General features: G+C 41.3%; 1 protein-coding gene across 3 annotated transcripts in view; it reads right to left on the bottom strand.

The window, feature by feature from the left end:
• The window catches only part of LOC110520067 (sodium-driven chloride bicarbonate exchanger), a 47585-nt gene extending 32816 nt beyond the window's left edge, over nucleotides 1–14769 (bottom strand). The window contains exons 1-2 of one of the 3 annotated variants that reach the window (XM_036974342.2): nucleotides 14400–14769; nucleotides 10080–10106 (exon numbers count right to left, since the gene is read on the bottom strand). In XM_036974342.2, coding sequence (XP_036830237.1) covers nucleotides 10080–10106; nucleotides 14400–14447 — 75 coding nt within the window. In that variant the 5' untranslated portion in view covers nucleotides 14448–14769. Of the gene's footprint in view, nucleotides 1–9170; nucleotides 9718–10079; nucleotides 10107–14399 lie in introns of those variants that run through there. The other 2 variants (XM_090229707.1, XM_036974343.2) reach the window with 2 other exon arrangements.
• Between the last annotated feature and the right edge of the window lie 899 nt (nucleotides 14770–15668).

The raw sequence follows: 15668 nt of genomic DNA, 5'->3' as shown, positions 1-15668 counted from the left end.
TCTTCTCCAACACTGTGTTTTTGCATTATTTAAACCAAATTGAACATGTTTCATTATTTATTTGAGACAAAATGTATTTTATTTATGTTTATATTAAGATCAAATAAAAGTGTTCATTGTTCATTGTTCATTCAGTATTGTTGTAATTGTCATTATTACAAATATATATAAAAATAGTCCGGCTTTTTCTGGTCCTCCAATAATCGGTCTCGGCATTGAAAAATCATAATCGGTCGACCTCTACCTCCCAGACTCAGGAAAACCCTAGAGGTTTTTCAATCTCGTGAGATACTTTATTCCGTCTTATTCTGAAATAGCTTTATAGGATTGACGAAAGGGAGGAGGGGTCACAAAAAAATAGAGTGGAGTTAATAGTGTGAGGAAGCGTTTGTCAAGCTAAAGAAGCAATTGTGTCAGGCACCAGCATCGGGGTTGCCAAACCTAAAAGTACCTTTTACATTTTATACAAAAATGATTAATGAGTGGGGGGGGGGGGGGGGGGCATTGGCCTACCTGTGAACAGAAAGTTTTGTTTTGTCTAACATTTTAAACCTTTCATTCACCTGGTAAAGTAACGTTAGACAGAAAGAGAAAGAGTATAGTAAGTGTTAAAGTGGAAGAGAAATGTACTGGGTGATGGTGATTGAGAGGGCTTCTGAGTTAAAGGAAACAGAGATGTAGATTAATTGGAAAGTAAAATGGTTTAAGATTTAGCAAAGTGAAAACTAATGAAATGTTTATTTTCTATTTTCGGAGAGGATGGGGACAGCCGTCCCTATCTCTCTCTTTGAAATGTTTCCCAATTGGGAGAACAGTTAGTGAAATTCTGCAGTTTTATAAAGTATAAACATACCTGATCCGGCCGTAGAGGGAGCTCCCAAATAAGTAAGGCCTGACCATTGGTTTGTTTGCTTTTGCCCTACATTTTAAAAAACACACCAGCACACATGGGCACACAACCCACCGGTTATGAATATTTGTTATTGGTGTTAATACCGCGTTTGATTTATTGTGTGGGGTCTTTTTAACTTGGTTGTAAACTGGGTACGCAGAATGATAGAACTATTTGAAATGGTTTTAAATGGTTTCGGAAGTACAGGGAAAGGAAATACTTAATAGGGCTGACTGACCTCTGACCTCTGTTCTGACTTCCTGGTGAGACCTAATCACCCTAACTAGAAAGACTAAAGACATTGGGTGAGTTTAAAATGGGCTATGTAAACACTATATTTAGGAAGAAGTTTATAATCTAGCAATAGTCCTATGTGTGATTCAGAACACGAAGAAGAGAGAGAGAGCGCTGCCCCTGAATGAGGGACACCTGTCTCTAGTCTATTTTACCATTACCTCATGGGACATAATTATTTCCTTAACCTTTTGTGACTAGGGGGCAGTATTTTCATTTTTGGAAAAATAATGTTCCCGTAGTAAACGGGATATTAAGATGCTAGAATATGCTTAGGATAGAAAACACTCTAAAGTTTCCAAAACTGTAAAAATATTGTCTGTGAGTATAACAGAACTAATATTGCAGGCGAAAGCCTGAGAAAAATCCGGAAGTGACTCATCTTTTGAAAGCTCTGCATTCCAATGCGTCCCTATTGAGCAGTGAATGGGCTATCAACCAGATTACTTTTTCTCCGTATTCCCCAAGGTGTCTACAGCATTGTGACGTAGTTTTACGCATTTATGTTGAAGAATACCCGTAAGCGGCTACATTGCGCAAGTGGTCACCTGATGGCTCTCAGAGTGATTCTCGCGTAAAATACAGAGGTAGTCATTATTCCAATCGGTCCTACTGAAAAAACAATTGTCCCGGTGGATATATTATCGTATAGATATTTGAAAAACACCTTGAGGATTGATTATAAACAACGTTTGCCATGTTTCTGTCGATATTATGGAGCTAATTTGGAATATTTTTCGGCGTTTTCGTGACTGCAATTTCCGGGCGATTTCTCAGCCAAACGTGAAGAACAAACGGAGCTATTTCGCCTACAAATATAATATTTTTGGGAAAAAAGGAACATTGGCTATCTACCTGGGAGTCTTGTGAGTGAAAACATCCGAAGCTCATCAAAGGTAAACTATTTAATTTGATTGCTTTTCTGATTTCCGTGACCAAGTTACCTGCTGCTAGCTGGACAAAATGCTATGCTAGGCTATCGATAAACTTACACAAATGCTTGTCTAGCTTTGGCTGTAAAGCATATTTTGAAAATCTGAGATGACAGGGGGATTAACAAAAGGCTAAGCTGTGTCTCAATATATTTCACTTGTGATTGTCATGAATAGGAATATTTTCTAGGAATATTTATGTCCGTTGCGTTATGCTAATTAGTGTCAGTCGATGATTACGCTCCCGGACCCGGGATGGGGAGTTACTAGAGGTTAATGGAGTTATCAAGAGTTGTAATTCTAATTAGATTTTTTATTCTAATTTCTTTATTTTTGATTTAACAGGAAGTGTTGTTTTTTAAATTACTGGTCCCCTGCGGCCATTTGGTAAATGTGCAAATTTGTTTTCTTCACAAGTCTGCCTATAAAAGGACAAAATATATTTTGGTTATGGTTGACAGTTACTCCAAAAAGTTTTTCCCACACCTCTAGTTTTTCCACACCTCTAGTTTTATATGAAGAAGTGTATTGCTGTTGTTGTTTGTTTGTTTTTGTCTTGCTTCAATAGCAAATCTCACCAGATTGGTGAGATTCCCTGAGCCGGCGAAATTGCAATGAGATCACCAAGATGATAGCGGAGTATAAGCCAATTTGGGGAAACATTGTTTAAACTGTGTATTGTTATTCTCTTTGACATTTGTTTTAGAAATCTGTATTAAGAATATTGGTAGTGTCATAATTTGTCACACAGTAATCATTTGTCTGGATTTCCTGAATCAGAAATGCCCTAAACTAAACTGTTGTTCTGGTCTGTCCTCTTTGTCCTGGTCTGGTGAAGGTTACCACAGATGCATGGAAGGGATAATTTGATCAAGAACAGTGTGAACCTCAACCCCCCTTTACCAGCTCAAGTAATGAAAAAATGATGTTCACTACGGGCCTGTTCTGCACCACTTCTACCGTGAGACCTGAGTCAGAGCCAGCCACCTGTACACAGCATCCAGTAGAAGATGTCAACTGCCTTTTCTCTCATGCCATTTCTCTCAGGAGTCCACATGGAGTGAGCATGGAGAGAGATCCCGTCCAAAATTCTCTCATGTTGTTGGTGTACTGGTAGGAAAACGGACAAGACATAATGACAGTGGTGGCACAGGTGAAAGACATTATCAAAGGCCATCCACTTTGAACATGTGGCATTGGAAGGACGAACTGAAACACAATCTGAAGAAGAACATGAAGAAATGCCAGAAGGATGAGTGCCCGGGAGGGAGGTAGGGGGTCAACCGTGCCCGTAATTGATTTAGGCTTATCCAACATTGTTTATTTGGGGTATCAGGTTAATTGTGGAGGTCTACATACTGCGAAATGTATAGTAATTTAGACTAAGAATGCATTGAGATACCAATCTGTCATTACCACAAGTGATAAGAAAAGTTAATGCTGGAAATATAAGATGTCAATACTGTTTGTAAATTTACATTCTAACCGTGTTGATGTGTGCTAAGTTGAGGGTCTTGAATTTAAGTGATAGACTCAACATGAAGCACTGAACACTGTCATTCTAAATTTGTGTTGTATAAAATTGATAGTAGGGGTTTTGTTTTTCCATGTTATCAGAATTATAATGTTTAATTCATATGTATTTTCCCCTTGTGGTAATGCTTGTTTGATGAAAATGCTTGGAAAGTAATTTTGTATCAGGTTGAGACTTAGCCTCAAAAGGGAGGACATGTTGTGGAAAATTACAAAATTAGTCATGCTATCCCGTGTTTTACTGCTTAAAGAATTGTTTCTTCTTATATGCTAGTGTTATTTTTCTAACCTGATAGAAACTTGTCTTTGTGTGACTTAGTCATAAGACTGGGCGTACAGCTAAGATCTGTTTGGGAGCGACCGCAGCATGTGAGACATCCTATGGTTTTACTATCTGCTGGAAGTCAGCCATATAGCCCAAGGAAGGAGCACATTATAGTGTGAACTCTAACAAAACGCAGTTATACGGTTGAGCCCTTTGCTATCAACCTTGGGATATCTTAATCTGTACAGACAAACCAATCACCTTTTACACTATGTTCCGCCCCTTTTTCCACACATCTGCTAAACTGACACGTAGACAAGAGGTTGTACCTTTTCTATAAAAGCAGAGATCCAACTATGTTCATTGAGCTTTCAACTCTGAACTATTCTTAGTAATGGTTGAATACTTCATTTTTGCAAATCTTATAATAAAATTGTTGTTTGAAAGAATCTACAGTCTCTCCTCCTATAGAACTTCTACCACACTTCTCCCTAACCACAGAAGTCCAAGGGCTGTTCAGGAGAACTAACGGTAATAACCTCATTACTGACAATGAGTTACTACTGGCTGATCAGGATGTACAAAACTCTAAACTGATAACACTTGTAATCAGGGGTGCAACTTTCACTGGGGATGGGAGGGTCATGTCCCCCCACCACCTACATTCTGAAATTGCATTTTTGTACCCCCAGGTTTTATCATTGCAATGTGATACAAAAAGTGGCAACGGTGTGCTTTAGGACCATGCGAGCGATCAGGTAGGCTTTTTGGAGTGATCAGTCGGCTGGATTTAGGTCCACTCGGACACCACAGAGCGGGCTGACAGGTTGTGTGAAGACTAAGCTTCTGGAAGACTGGATGGACCAGCACGGGAGAGTTAAGCATAGTTCAATGCGCATGTGTTGCACTCTTATACGAGTTGTAAAAGCAAGCAGAGCAAAAACTGGCTACTATTTAGTTGACTGATGTAGCTGGCAAGGTAACTGCTGTTTAACTTAACAGAAAAAAACTAAACTAGTGTTTATTCGCAGTGCTGAGCTAGTATTGTAACTGACATGTACTGTAATGTTAGCTAATGTCTTAGCCCCTCTCGACTGAGGTGAATGAATAAACTAGCTATGCTAGCTAGTAGCTGAAGTAACACCTGCCAGGTCAGCTCTAGCCTCTAGTTATCTGTCAGATAGTAACAATAGCCACCTCATATCGCTAACGAACAGCCTTTTTTTTGTCCTGTTTCGGGAGTAAATACATTTGGCTACCTTTGATGTACCGTTCGAGGAAGAGCTGTCCAAAGGTTGGCTAACGTTAGCTATTATTTTTGCCTCAATCTCACTAGACCTGAATCAAACGATGAAACCGTCAGTCGAACCATTTAATGTGAGTTTTATTAGTCAGCATGGCAATGTAACGTTATTGATCTGTCAGTTACCCTAGCTAATTCCCAACTTTTCACACTGACATAGTAATAAACAGCTCTAACATTACAGGCTTCACGGTCATGGTGCACAGCAGAGGTCTGCGTGGACCGATTTCTTCATCCCGCTCCCGCCCGCACCCGCTGGCTTTCTGTCTGACTCACCTGTTACCACAAAAACTGGTCCCAAACTCAACCGCAATCCCATAATGTTATTTTAGGCATATGTCACGCAGCTCACTTGCCAGCCAAGGTCCTAGCAATTTTGCGCCCTATAGGCAATATCAAAAGCACATAAATAACTTAAGAAATAAGTTAAATTACCAGAGATTCTCACATCGGCCTTATATTGTATTACTGGGCTATATCAGCCAATATGCTAGATGTAGTTTGAAGAGAGCAGAGTACTTACATTTCCTTGGAAAGATAACTTCCCTGTGCTTCTCTGCCCTTGCATAGGCTATAGCCTACTCTATTTAATTGACACGCACACCTGATCTCGCAGGTATGGCTACTGCACTGGAAGCAGCAAGAATGGTGACAGCAACACTTGCTACATTTTGCATAGGACTACAGAATAAAGCCTACCTTTCAGGAGGAAGATTTGCAAGCAGAGACAAATAAATGGGTAATCAATACTTACTGAAAATGAAAAGGTACAACGCTCGCTTTTCATTACATGTGGTAACACGTGTAATGCAGCCAGTCGTATATTCAAAACCGTTCATTGTGTATTCATTGTGTTTGTGGACATCCTTCACCACACAACCATTGATCCAAAATATGAGTTTACTGTGAAATATAATGAGTCCATTGGTTTAATCGCCAAAACACAACATAATGATATCTTCTCAATTTAGTTATTTTAACAACGAGTTAATCCAATAGCAAAAAATCTAAGATACATCTTTCAAAATTGAGCTTTGAATGTAGTATGCTACAGTACTGTAAATTGCGGGTCGTATGCTCATGGGGATGGCAATCATACATCATCCACCTGTAATGTAATCTTGTATTGTATTTTATAGTATTGTCTTATGCTTATGTATTGTTGTGGTACTGTACGTGGCTCAGTTCACAAGAGCATGGCACTAGCAACACCAGATTTGTGGGTTTTATTCCCACTGGGGTCACATACCAAAATGTGTGGACTGTTGTCACTTTGGATAAAGGTGTCTGCTACGTAAATGGCATATATTACAGTATTACAGTACTGTATTGTCCAATGCAATTTTAGTAAAGCAGTGTGTATAGGTTTACCAACTGTTTAAGTGATCATCAATTAAGTACAATCGGATGAACTAATAGTAAGATGTATTTTAACAAAAGAGAAGAGAATCATAGCAAAAGTAATGAGAGCATTGCGTGGTGAAAGGCAATTACTTTATATGAACATATATTGCAATGTGAAACATGTATTTTCTAGATGAAAAAGTGACTATGATTTTGTGTGTTGTACTTAGTCAATTGAACATGTGCTTAGAGTTTTGAAACAAGCCATTTTGACTTTCTGTTTTGAGTTTTGTATTAAGAGTTGTGAAAATGTACCACATACTTGTGAACATTGGGCCCAGTGACTGAAAAAAACTGTACTCAATAAACTGAAGCCAATTTAACAGGTTATACTACATACACTTGAAATACATTCATAGAAATTGCTTAACATTTTTAAATAGAAGAGTTAGACATAAAGCACCATGTACGCGGTACAAATATTTAGAAACATTGCCAAGAATTGGCATCTTGTACAGAACGTGTACACTAAGAATGATGAAATCAGCTTTATTTTGATGCTGTTCACTAAGACGGTCGGAAACTCAGATGAAACCTACTTTTTTAGTGACAAAAATACGTTGATTTTTGTCTAGAGTATAAGCCAAACAAGTGGGGGGAAACCTTGCTGGCATCAAAAAGCTAAATTTAGCTTAGAATACAGCAGTACTGTACTTCTCTGATTCTTCAGTCAGCACTATGCCCTCTCACACAAAACATACACTTGTGGGATGATGTCATGTGTGTGAATGGGTGGAGGGACAGTGTAATGACACTGCTTAACTGAAACCTGTTTCGGACATCAGAAGCTCTAATCCAGGACGTCTACGCACAGCTCACTGATGCTGAACCTTCTTGTCGAAGAAGGCGGCTCAGCGTCAGCAAGCCGCACGTCAACGCCCTGGACCAGAGCTAGGACACCAGGGCCAATTTGGATGCTGAAGGACACTGCTGTCCATCCACAGCTGCAGTGGCACATGGGTCAGACTCCATGGCCAAGGCCCAGGGTGATAATCTGAATGCTAATACACAGGAGGGATCAAAGTCTGTGCAGTGCTGCAGGATTAAAGTACAACACTGCACATTTCGCGATACATTACATTAGCCGTTACTGTATTCTGTTACTGCTTCCCGAAGTGTGTTTATGTTTTGTTGTGTATAGCCTTCTTTGCTGTCTGTAGGCCAATGCATATGTTGTGGTGCGTGTAGAGAGTTAAAGTAGTGTACGACTGTTTTAGGGTTCATCTAACTGTTCTCCAGAAGCAATGGCTTGAGACCTACTTTCACACTCTAGAACACCTCTCAATGTGAGGGGTTTCGGACTAACCTGGTGGGCTATATCCACAACTCCTAATGAGAATGACATAAGTGCATAGAAGCATGACATACTGTAGGAATGAGGAACGAGAGAAAAAAGACGACCAAAGGTCGCTAGGCTACAATACATGTCCTGAACAGCAGTGGTGAAAATAGGGAGTGTGATGATGATGATGAATAGTGTTGGCCTAACTCACACTGTTTGAGTGGCGTGCGCTCAAAGCAAAGCCATCTTTTAAGAGCAAAGGACTGGAGGATTGCTGGGGGCAGCCAAAGTGATTTCATTGGACGAGGGGTCTGATCCCTGCATATGGCAATGGTCACTCTGGCAGCATCAGCACCAGGCCAGCAGCGTCATAATAATGACAACAACACTGTGCTCAGATGAGCTCAGCTTGGCATAGAACACAACTTACATAGTACAGCGAATACAGTCTTGTTCAACTTCCAATCACTTTTCCCCAACAAAGTTGGCACATCTCGAAGACTCAAGAAAGACATCCAAGGGACAGAGACCCAATAGGCTTTGTAATACAAAATTGCCTTTGCTGGTGCAGAGTAAAAATGAGTGCACTTATCTCCTTTCCTGCATCCCAGGAATCAATGGCTGACACAGCAGGATAGGCTCTCTACTCTCTCTGTTCCCCTCTCTCCTCTCTCTCCACTTTCCACTCTCCTCTCTCCATTCTCCGCTCTTTCCTCTATCGCTCTCCTCTCTCCACTCTCATCTCTCTTCTCTATTCTCTCCCATCTCCTCTCTCCCCTCTCCTCTCTCTTCTCTCATCTTTCCTTATTCCTCGCTCTTCTCTCCTCTCTCTTCTCTCCTTTCTCCTCTCTGCTCTCTCCTCATTCCTTTCTCTCTTCTCTCCTCTCTCTTCTCTGCCACCTGTCCTCTACTGTATCGCTCTCCTATCTCCTCCTATCTCTCGGGGTTAACATTGTACGCTTACATACAACGTTAACTCTGCCATTAAACTAAAGCCATTCAAATAGTGCGTCCTTGTGTTAAATTTGCCCTTTGACAGGTCATTAAAGAACAGGATACTGCATGCATGATGAAGTCAAGCTGTTTGACATTGAGGTGCACAGATATTTCCAGAAAGGCTATCAGCAGCACCAACAAACACCAGCATCAAACACACATCCTTTAACCTTAGATAACCTTAAGAACACCCGGAGATGAAAGAAACTCCCAAACACAGAGCAGAGAACAGAGCATACCTTTACAGAGTAAACAGAGCACAGGCATACCTTTAAAGAATAAAAGCGACTGTTGGGATCCAAGCCTCCAGCAGAATGCATGACCTTTCCCTTTCCTCTTGTAGTTAAGAGTGCTGCTGTGCCGAAGAGAGGAGGCTGAGCCGAGCTGAGCTCCGTAGCACCAGCGTGCCTCTGCTGCCGGGACAGGCACACACGCGGCTAAGCAATCTACCCTCTCAACATGCCAGGAACCGACTTACAAACGCACCACTCGCTGCCTCTGTTGATTCAGCCATTTATCCACCAATCCTGCATGAGATTACAGCAGTGACATCACTGGTGTCCAGCCTCTTATCTAAGAGGGAGCTAGCTGGTGCTAAGCCACTGTGTTTCCCTCTTTTGTATGGCTTTCAGTGTATAGCCCCTGTAGCAGCAGCTTGCCATCGCTGCACTGCTCCATACCGCACCGCAGAACACAGAGCATCGCCTTGCGCCTCCCCTGGGGCTGCTGGGAGAGTTCCCAGTATCTGCAGCATGACCTGTCAGCTCAGCCACTCTGGCCTGACCTTGATCTCTCTCTATCTCACCCCCCCCCCCCTCTCTCTCTCTCGCTCTCTCTCTCTCTCTCTCTCCGTGCTGATTGGAGCTCAGGTAAGCCAAGGGGCAATACAAAAGATGGAAAGCCATCTCACCAATGTAGCCAACTAAAACCCTTCTGTGCAGTGTAGGGGCCTATGTTCATTATTGTAAATGCTCCATTGACTCCCAGTACCAAAACAATATTTGTCTGTGTATAACTGCCAGGATTGAACAAGGACAACACTGACACTGACAATGAAGGAATTCAATTGTTAAGGATTGATTCTATGAATCTATTGTAGTCACACTGGGATGTGCTTCGACAGAGAGACCAGTGAACATTTTCAAGCACTTTAAAAATAAATCAGAGGCTTAACTTACCACACTTCTGCGTCCAGGAGTTGACACCTGAAAAGACAATATTGTTATTATCAGCATTTTTTAGGCAAGCAAGAACATGGTATGAAACCTAACAACTTCAAAAGCAACTGAGTAACCTGTGCAAGGCAGAAGCTGTCCAGCGCCTGCGTCCCAAATGGCACCCTATTCCCTAATCCATTTTGCAGAGCCCTGTTCAAAAGTAGTGCACTATAAAGTAATAGGGTGTAGGGTTGGATGGTATCCAGATTTTATACCATCACACCGTTTCTGTACCATACCGGGGTACACAGTATTACCAGAAGTACACACAAGAGGCGCTATAAAATGAATTAAACAAACATTTAGGAAACAGGGATCTTGATCCAGGAGGGGGTTGAATATCTCTGCTGTAACCAAGAAGCTTGATCTTTGACATGTAACCACTTAGCTAGCAAGTTAGCCAACCAAATGCATAGCTGGAGCCCTGAGCTGGATATAATTTACTTGACACATCTTAGATTTCTTATAGTTATACTTCATTTGTGGTTATAGGTAGTGGTGTAGCACGATACCCCCCGCAGCCCCCGCGGTATTGAAAATCATACCATCGGTATTTCAAAATACCCCGGTATGAACAGTATATCGCCCATGCCTAATAGGGTGTAATGTGGGATGCGGCCTGGTATTCAAAGAGGCTTTTGGAGGCAAAGATGTCCACAAATGCTTCACCTGTGGTTCATCAATCAAATCCGTTTTAGCCACCGGGTCTTCTCAGCAGGGTTGAGGACAGCGAGTGAATTACTTTAGGCCAAATATTTGCTATGGGGGAACCCGGCATATAGATAGCTTTGAGCAACTACCGGACTAGAACATAATGAAAGAATATCCAATATATATGATGATGATGCCTCTGAATATGAGTCTTATATATATATGAATGCAATGAATGCAGCGAAGCCATGTGTGCATATTTCTTTACACTCCACTAACATGTTTTGTAGAAAAGGAGGATGCTCTCATTACAGGTAACCGATGAAGACGCAGGCCCAGTGCAGTCAAAATGCTGTCTTTCCTGTGTTTTGTATCATATTGTAGAGCTGATGAACAGCTGATGAAACTAACACTGTAAAAGTGTGAAGGAATTTGATCAGTGTTAGCTGCTGGTTGGTTGAAAATACAATCTACACAGTACTTTCTAATTAGCAGAGGTGCGTTCAGTTCACTTGAAGGCTCGCTACTTTGCGGTACGGTTTGTACTGAACAACACGTTTCCCAGAAATGTTCTTGTACATTCTTAAAATGGAAAGTCTATTTAATAGACTTTGCGGTACGTTGGCTCCTGATTGTTGGGTATGGCAAAGGTGTGACTTGAAGCAATGAGTGACGTATTTAAAGGGAAATGGCCATGCCGACAGTGTTCCCCAACCCCCAACCCCTCGCTGTTTTTCAACTGGTCGTTCAGTACAGCACCGTTTCCATTCAATGTAATGTTCCAGAATGTAAAAACACACTGAACACAGCCCAGGTTTTGCATGGGTTGAGTTTTGGCTTGCCTGGTGACATCACCAGGCGGTATACTGTAAGTTAATATAGAACAATAACAAAGATAGTTCAAAATCTTTCTGCCAATAACAGCTACTTTCAGATTACATATCCCTCCCCACTCAGACCAGGCAGTCCTAGTTTTTGAGATATTTTTTTTTGTTGTTGCTAAAAGGCTATTTTTGTTTATTTTTGACAATTTTAATGGAAAACTATTAAAGTACGGTATTTAATAGTAACCCAGAAATGATTTGATTTTGAGATGTTTTTTTAAAGGCTGCATTGGACCTTGAAGCTGTCGTTTCCATAAATTGTTTGTATGTTCCTTATAACTCTCTCTTTTTGTTGTGGATTTTTCTGAACGCAAAGTAAATGTATGTGAGCAACAGACAATCAAGTATACATAATCTAATCTAAATCAAATGACTGATGATTGAAGTGTGTGATAAGTGTGTGAGGTGATTGAAAATTAGCTCGTCAAATCACATTTTTGGGCACAGAGATTAGTCAGGAAAATAGTGCTGTAGGCAGAAGCGATAACTCATCATTGCACATGGCTCTCGACAACCCAGATAGCTTTCTGATTCACAACCATTCTAATTAATTGGGTATAACATAGGTACAAGACAGTGTTAAGCACAGGATCAGAACAGGCTCATCCACCTGTCAGTCACCACACCAGTCAATGCAGACAGAGGATTGTATTTTGGGGGTTATATAAAAAGCTGCTTTACTGTCAACAGCAAATGGATAATGAAAACAAATCTCTTCGGAAGTGATTATAGCAGCACAGATGCCGGTAGTGCATAAACATGTTTTGTTTTTAATTTAATCTGGACTAGTTTGCAAAATGTTCAGTGCATCCTTCCTTCCAAATCAAGTCAAACATTATTTGTCACATGCTTTGTAAACAACAGGTGTAGACTACCAGCGAAATGCTTACTTATGGGCCCTTCCCAACAATGCAGAGAGAAAGAAAATAGAGCGACAATATCGAAGTAAAACACGTAATAACAAAAGTAATAATAAATACACAATGAGTAGCGATAACTTGGCTATATACCAGTACCGAGTCGATGTGTAGGGATATGAGGTAATTGAGGTAGATATGTAGATATAACTAGGAATAAAGTGACTAGTCAACAGGACAGATACTATACAGAAGCTGCAGTGTATGCGATGAATCAAAAAAAGTTTGTACAAAAAAGGGTCCATGCAGATAGTCCGGGTAGCTATTTGGTTAACTAATTAACTAACTACTTAGCAGTCTAATGTTGGTTCCGGACTTGGTGCATCGGTACGGTTTGCCATGCGGTAGCAGAGCGGCGAACAGTCTATGAAAAGGGTGGCTGGAGTCTTTGACAATTTTTTAGGTCCATCCTCTGACACAGCCTGGTATAGAGGTCCTGAATGGCAGGGCAGGGAGCTCGGGCCTGTCCTGGGCCGTATGCACTGCCCTCTGTAGCACCTTGCGGTCGGATGCTAAGCAATTCCACAAGCACTCACAGACATGCTAAACTGAGGCTGACATCAGAGGCCCGTGCAGTTGCTGGATATTCCCTTAGGAAGCCCATCACCCCCCAATGCAGCCAAACCAAATACTGTCCCAGTTCTATGCAGTGCAAGATATAAGCAATAAACTATGCTACAAGTTACATTTATACACAAGTTGTTACTTTGCCCACAAGCAATTATTGAATACAATTTTCTGCCTGGTTACAGACACCCATGGTCCTGTGATCCCTGGTCAAAATTAGTGCACTTTGAAGGGAATAGACTGCCATTTGGGATGTATGCAACTTGTCTGATCACTTAACTCAAGGCTCTCTGATCGTTAGCAGGGCACTTGGCAGGCACCCTGAGACTATCCCCAAGGATATGATTATGCAACCTCATAGATCAATCAGGCTTATGAGTTCATAGGTTGCACTAATGTGTCTGTGAATCGGTGGATGTTCGTGTAAACATACTGTACAATCTATTTCCCTGGGTTCATATAAAGTACTACATGACCTTGGTGCATGGGGTCACCACTGGTTTTACCAAATTAAAATCAAATGTCATCTGCCAGAGAAGAAGCACTTACATACTATAATTAGGAAATTAATGAAATGTGTATAGGCCTGCAATGGTGAGCTGCACTCTTCAGTCACAGAAAGACCGCTTTTTTATACAGATTTACTCGTTTATTTATGAGCAATATGTTTATATTCATATTTTATAACCCAGTGGTATAATTTGTCCTGTTTGACTCACCAAATCCTTGTGCAAGGAATTTCCTCCTAGAAGAAAATGAAGAATTCTGTTCTACTATATTCTACATGACACGAGTCTATAGACTATTGAGGAAAAGAGAACTATATCTAGATGCACTGATTTTATAATGAAAACAGGTGGAAGCCTATAATAGAATGTCTTCATAACATCAAATCAAAGCTGTCCAAAATATTTCCTTGACCAAAATTGCATTTCACATTTATGCATAGGTTAGAACGCTTGGTGTGTGAAAAGAATATGGTATATTTTATGCTACTGCAGGTGGTTGATACAACCACGGTAGCAGATTTTTTATATTATTTTTATATACCGGCTTTCCTGTTTATCTAATTGTGTCAATATCGCTGGTGATATCGGCTGTGACACTGTAGTACATTCCACATGTTACTTGTCATCATCTAAATCACTTTCACTGCCAAAATATCTGGATCATAACGATGCACGCGGGATGTAGTCAATGTGCGCCACAAAGATAATAACGTCCGCTGAGAGCAGTACAATGGGGGGTGAGTGGCTCCTTACCGTTGGCAGCAGCGGTTCCATTTGAGCTCCTTGGTCCTTGATGTCCATGTTCTGTTGCGTGAACAATAATGGGTCCGTGTGTATGGAATGGTGGTAGTCAACTGTTCTTTTCACTATTTCTGTCAGGTCTGAAAAGTGCGGTGCAGAAAAAAACACGAATTGACACGCTATGGTCACATGTTTAGCAGTCGTGAAGCCCTGCCAGATAATTATTCCTCACAGGGGCGCAGTTTATATTATATCCATGCTAACAAACCATGAGCATCCTTTTTGCTTTGTCGTGACGCGGCAGAATAGATTATCGGGGCCCTTCTCTTTTGCCCATGATGTTGGTAAGGCTACCTTTTTGAACGGATGATGCTGGTAGACTACCGTATCTCATTGAAGTGTTTGTGATTACAAAATGACAATTCTAAAGAACAAAACAGATTCAACACAGGAGACAAATTTACACAACTCTGACTCAAACTACAGTACTAGGGCTAGAAACCAGAGCATATAATGTCATTTTAAATGTCCATGTTATTCAAAAGTCAAGTTTATTTTAAGTGCATTCGTTTTATTTATTCAAATGTGTAATGGGTAGTGTATTAAGGATAGATGTGAATGCATGGCAGTAAATATGTGGCTGAGAAAAAAGTCCATCTACACTTAACATATTCTGCCCCCTCTTGGCTGGTCAATTGCAATGCTCAGGTCATAGGTCATGATAATGTCTCACTTTCCCTAGTCCCCTCCTCTAGACAGCAGCATGCCCTATTCCCACAACAACTGTTGCTTCTCCAAGCCCTAACAGACCATATTACAGTCCAACTCTGAACATTTCTCCATCTCACAACCAGCAGCTCCCCCTGTGCACACGCTCACTCACCACAGAGATCAGGGCCCATCCTCATAAACTGTCTCAGATTAGGAGTGGATCTAAATGGATTAGGATCTCATGGACAGGCCTTGGAGGTTACCAAGATAGGACATCACACTACTCAGACTGGTCACACCTGACCATTACTAGGCCGTGCTCTCGTCATCCAAATTCAGAGTCCGACTTGGCCTTGGTTCGAAAGCATGGCAGCAGCTCTCCTTTGACTCTCAGCCTCAAAGGGGGAGCCCACATTGCCCTCCATTAGGTTTCAGCTGTGCTCCAGTTCCACTCGAAACAACACATCTCTTATGCCCGGTACCAGTCCCATGTCCTCACCATCCACCTCAAACATCATCCCTCACTCCATCCCATCCCTCCTTTCCTCTGGGCACAATACCTGCTGCTAG

The sequence above is a fragment of the Oncorhynchus mykiss genome, chromosome 3 (assembly GCF_057628025.1).
Source record: "Oncorhynchus mykiss isolate SJ-2025 chromosome 3, ASM5762802v1, whole genome shotgun sequence".
Taxonomy (NCBI): Eukaryota; Metazoa; Chordata; class Actinopteri; order Salmoniformes; family Salmonidae; genus Oncorhynchus; species Oncorhynchus mykiss.
Note: the sequence above shows the minus strand (reverse complement) of the source record. Positions and strands in the feature narration are given on the sequence as shown.